This window comes from Arachis ipaensis, chromosome B05, assembly GCF_000816755.2.
Source record: "Arachis ipaensis cultivar K30076 chromosome B05, Araip1.1, whole genome shotgun sequence".
Classification (NCBI taxonomy): Eukaryota; Viridiplantae; Streptophyta; class Magnoliopsida; order Fabales; family Fabaceae; genus Arachis; species Arachis ipaensis.
This window is the reverse complement of record NC_029789.2, coordinates 145733464-145735504: the sequence shown is the minus strand read 5'-3', so window position 1 is coordinate 145735504 and position 2041 is coordinate 145733464. Positions and strand designations below refer to the sequence as shown.

At 28.1% G+C, this 2041-nt stretch overlaps 1 protein-coding gene across 1 annotated transcript in view; it reads right to left on the bottom strand.

Annotated features, from left to right (window-relative positions):
- The window catches only part of LOC107642208 (transcription factor bHLH36-like), a 1646-nt gene continuing 673 nt past the window's right edge, over window positions 1069-2041 (bottom strand). The window contains exons 2-4 of the mRNA XM_021103187.1: window positions 1699-2041; window positions 1529-1607; window positions 1069-1430 (exon numbers count right to left, since the gene is read on the bottom strand). Of these exons, the coding sequence (XP_020958846.1) occupies window positions 1372-1430; window positions 1529-1607; window positions 1699-2041 (481 nt within the window). The 3' untranslated portion in view covers window positions 1069-1371. The remainder of the gene's footprint in view (window positions 1431-1528; window positions 1608-1698) is intronic.

Below are 2041 nucleotides of genomic sequence, written 5' to 3'. Positions count from 1 at the left end.
TTTACTTTTTAATTTTTTGGGTGAATTTTATTTTGGTTTTTAACGTTTTAATCATCTTATTTTTATTCTAAAAATGTTTAAAATAGCATTAATGTTATCTTACCGTCAAATTTTTTACTAATAATTAATAGAATTGATGTGCTGTTAATAATAAATTTGTTAAAGCTATATTTGCTTAACCTCATTTTCCTACTTTCATCTTCTCAACAAATCCAAATCTCATTTTTTTACTCCTTTTTTTTTTCTCTCTTTTATACTATTAATTCTCTAAGTGGGATTTGAAGAGGAAAAAAGGAGGAATAAAAAAATAAGATTTAAACTTGTTGAGAGGGTGGAAGAGGAGGTTGAGCAAACGTAGCTTTAATAAAAGTATTATTAATAGTACATCAATTTTATTAAGTGTTAGTAGAAGATTTAACGATAGGATGACATTGATGTTATTTTGAACGTTTTGAAATAAAATAGGACGATTAAAATGTTAGAAATCAAAATATGATTCACTCCAAACGTTGAGGACCAAAACAAGACTTTAGCCCATATATATATATATATATATACTTAATTCATGACACTTTTCAGTATGTACAATTTCCATCATTTAGTTCACTACATTCATATTCTTGTAAGAAAACCTTACATACTCACAAAGAAATTAATTGAAAAGTTTAGTGGAACTCTCTAATTAAACTTAATTACTTTGTATTAATATAGTTCACTGATGATGACAATCCTCTAATAATTGATGTGCATGCAATTTATTAGAAATAGGATGACTAGTACTCTGATATGTTAATATCTTCTAGATAATATGAAAACAAAGCAACTAGCTACTAAAATTTATCTGAAAACTTCTTATTTATGAGTACCAAAATTTTATCATTTTCTGAGATAAAAACTAACTTTGTATAATTTTTATGACATAAACCGAGATGTTAATATATATAGACTAAAATAAAACACAACTATATTTTCTAGCAAATGAGTATACAGGAAATGAAGATCATGAGTGATCCTTTTTCATGCACATTTGCCTTAATTATCTTAGAAAACATACCCTTAATCAGCAGCTTAAAAAACTAAATTCATAAATTGTGTTACCAACTAGGTTGTGATTCTAACCACATTAGTTCCATCATACTGTCAAGTTACATGCAGAAAGAGAGAATAAAAAAAAAAAAATAGTTAACATCAATGAATGTGAAGTTTTTATCCATGAGTAGCAATGATACTGAATGATCACAAAAATTGACAATTCAAGCAAGACTTAAATAGAGTTTAGACTACAATCCTATTCTAAATCAAATAAATATTTAACAACTTAACAAGTAATGGAATGAGCTACAAACCTCACCAAATTACACACCTTTGATCTCAAGAATCAAGATATAATAAGCAACTTTCATCAGGTCTAATCAAAGTTTCTGGCAAACCTGCAAATAATAGTTAAATAAATTTTTGTAAGTTATAACCAATGCAGTGCTACAAATGATGCAAATATTCCATAATAGCAGAGTATAAATGTAATTACTTGAAGATGATGATATTATTGCTTCTGTAAGCTTTCTTTGCAGCTCAGAGTAATCAGCACTACTACTAATATTTGGATCCTTCATTCAAAATCACATTAAAAAAAAATTAATAATAACCAATTAACCACTTTGCATGCTAATTAAATTGCATGGTGAATATCAATTTAACCTCTGATTGGATAGTGTGTATGAATCTCCCATTTTTTTTGGTTGAAATAGTGTTGATTATGTTAAGCCCTTCACCAATAAGAATGTGTAGCAATCTTGACAAGGGACACAAACATTTCTTGAAGCTGTAACTGCAAATAATCTCAACACCTACTCCTTGCAAAGGATGAACAACAACATAGGGTGGAAGATGTAAAATACTTTCATCTTCATCTTCATCATCATCATGAATTGCATTATTATTGTTCAGATCAGAAAAATGCTTCTTTAATTCATCCCTCTTAGCTTGCAACTTCTTCACCTTATTCTGAAGCTGGTTTATGTAATTCACAGCCTCATACATG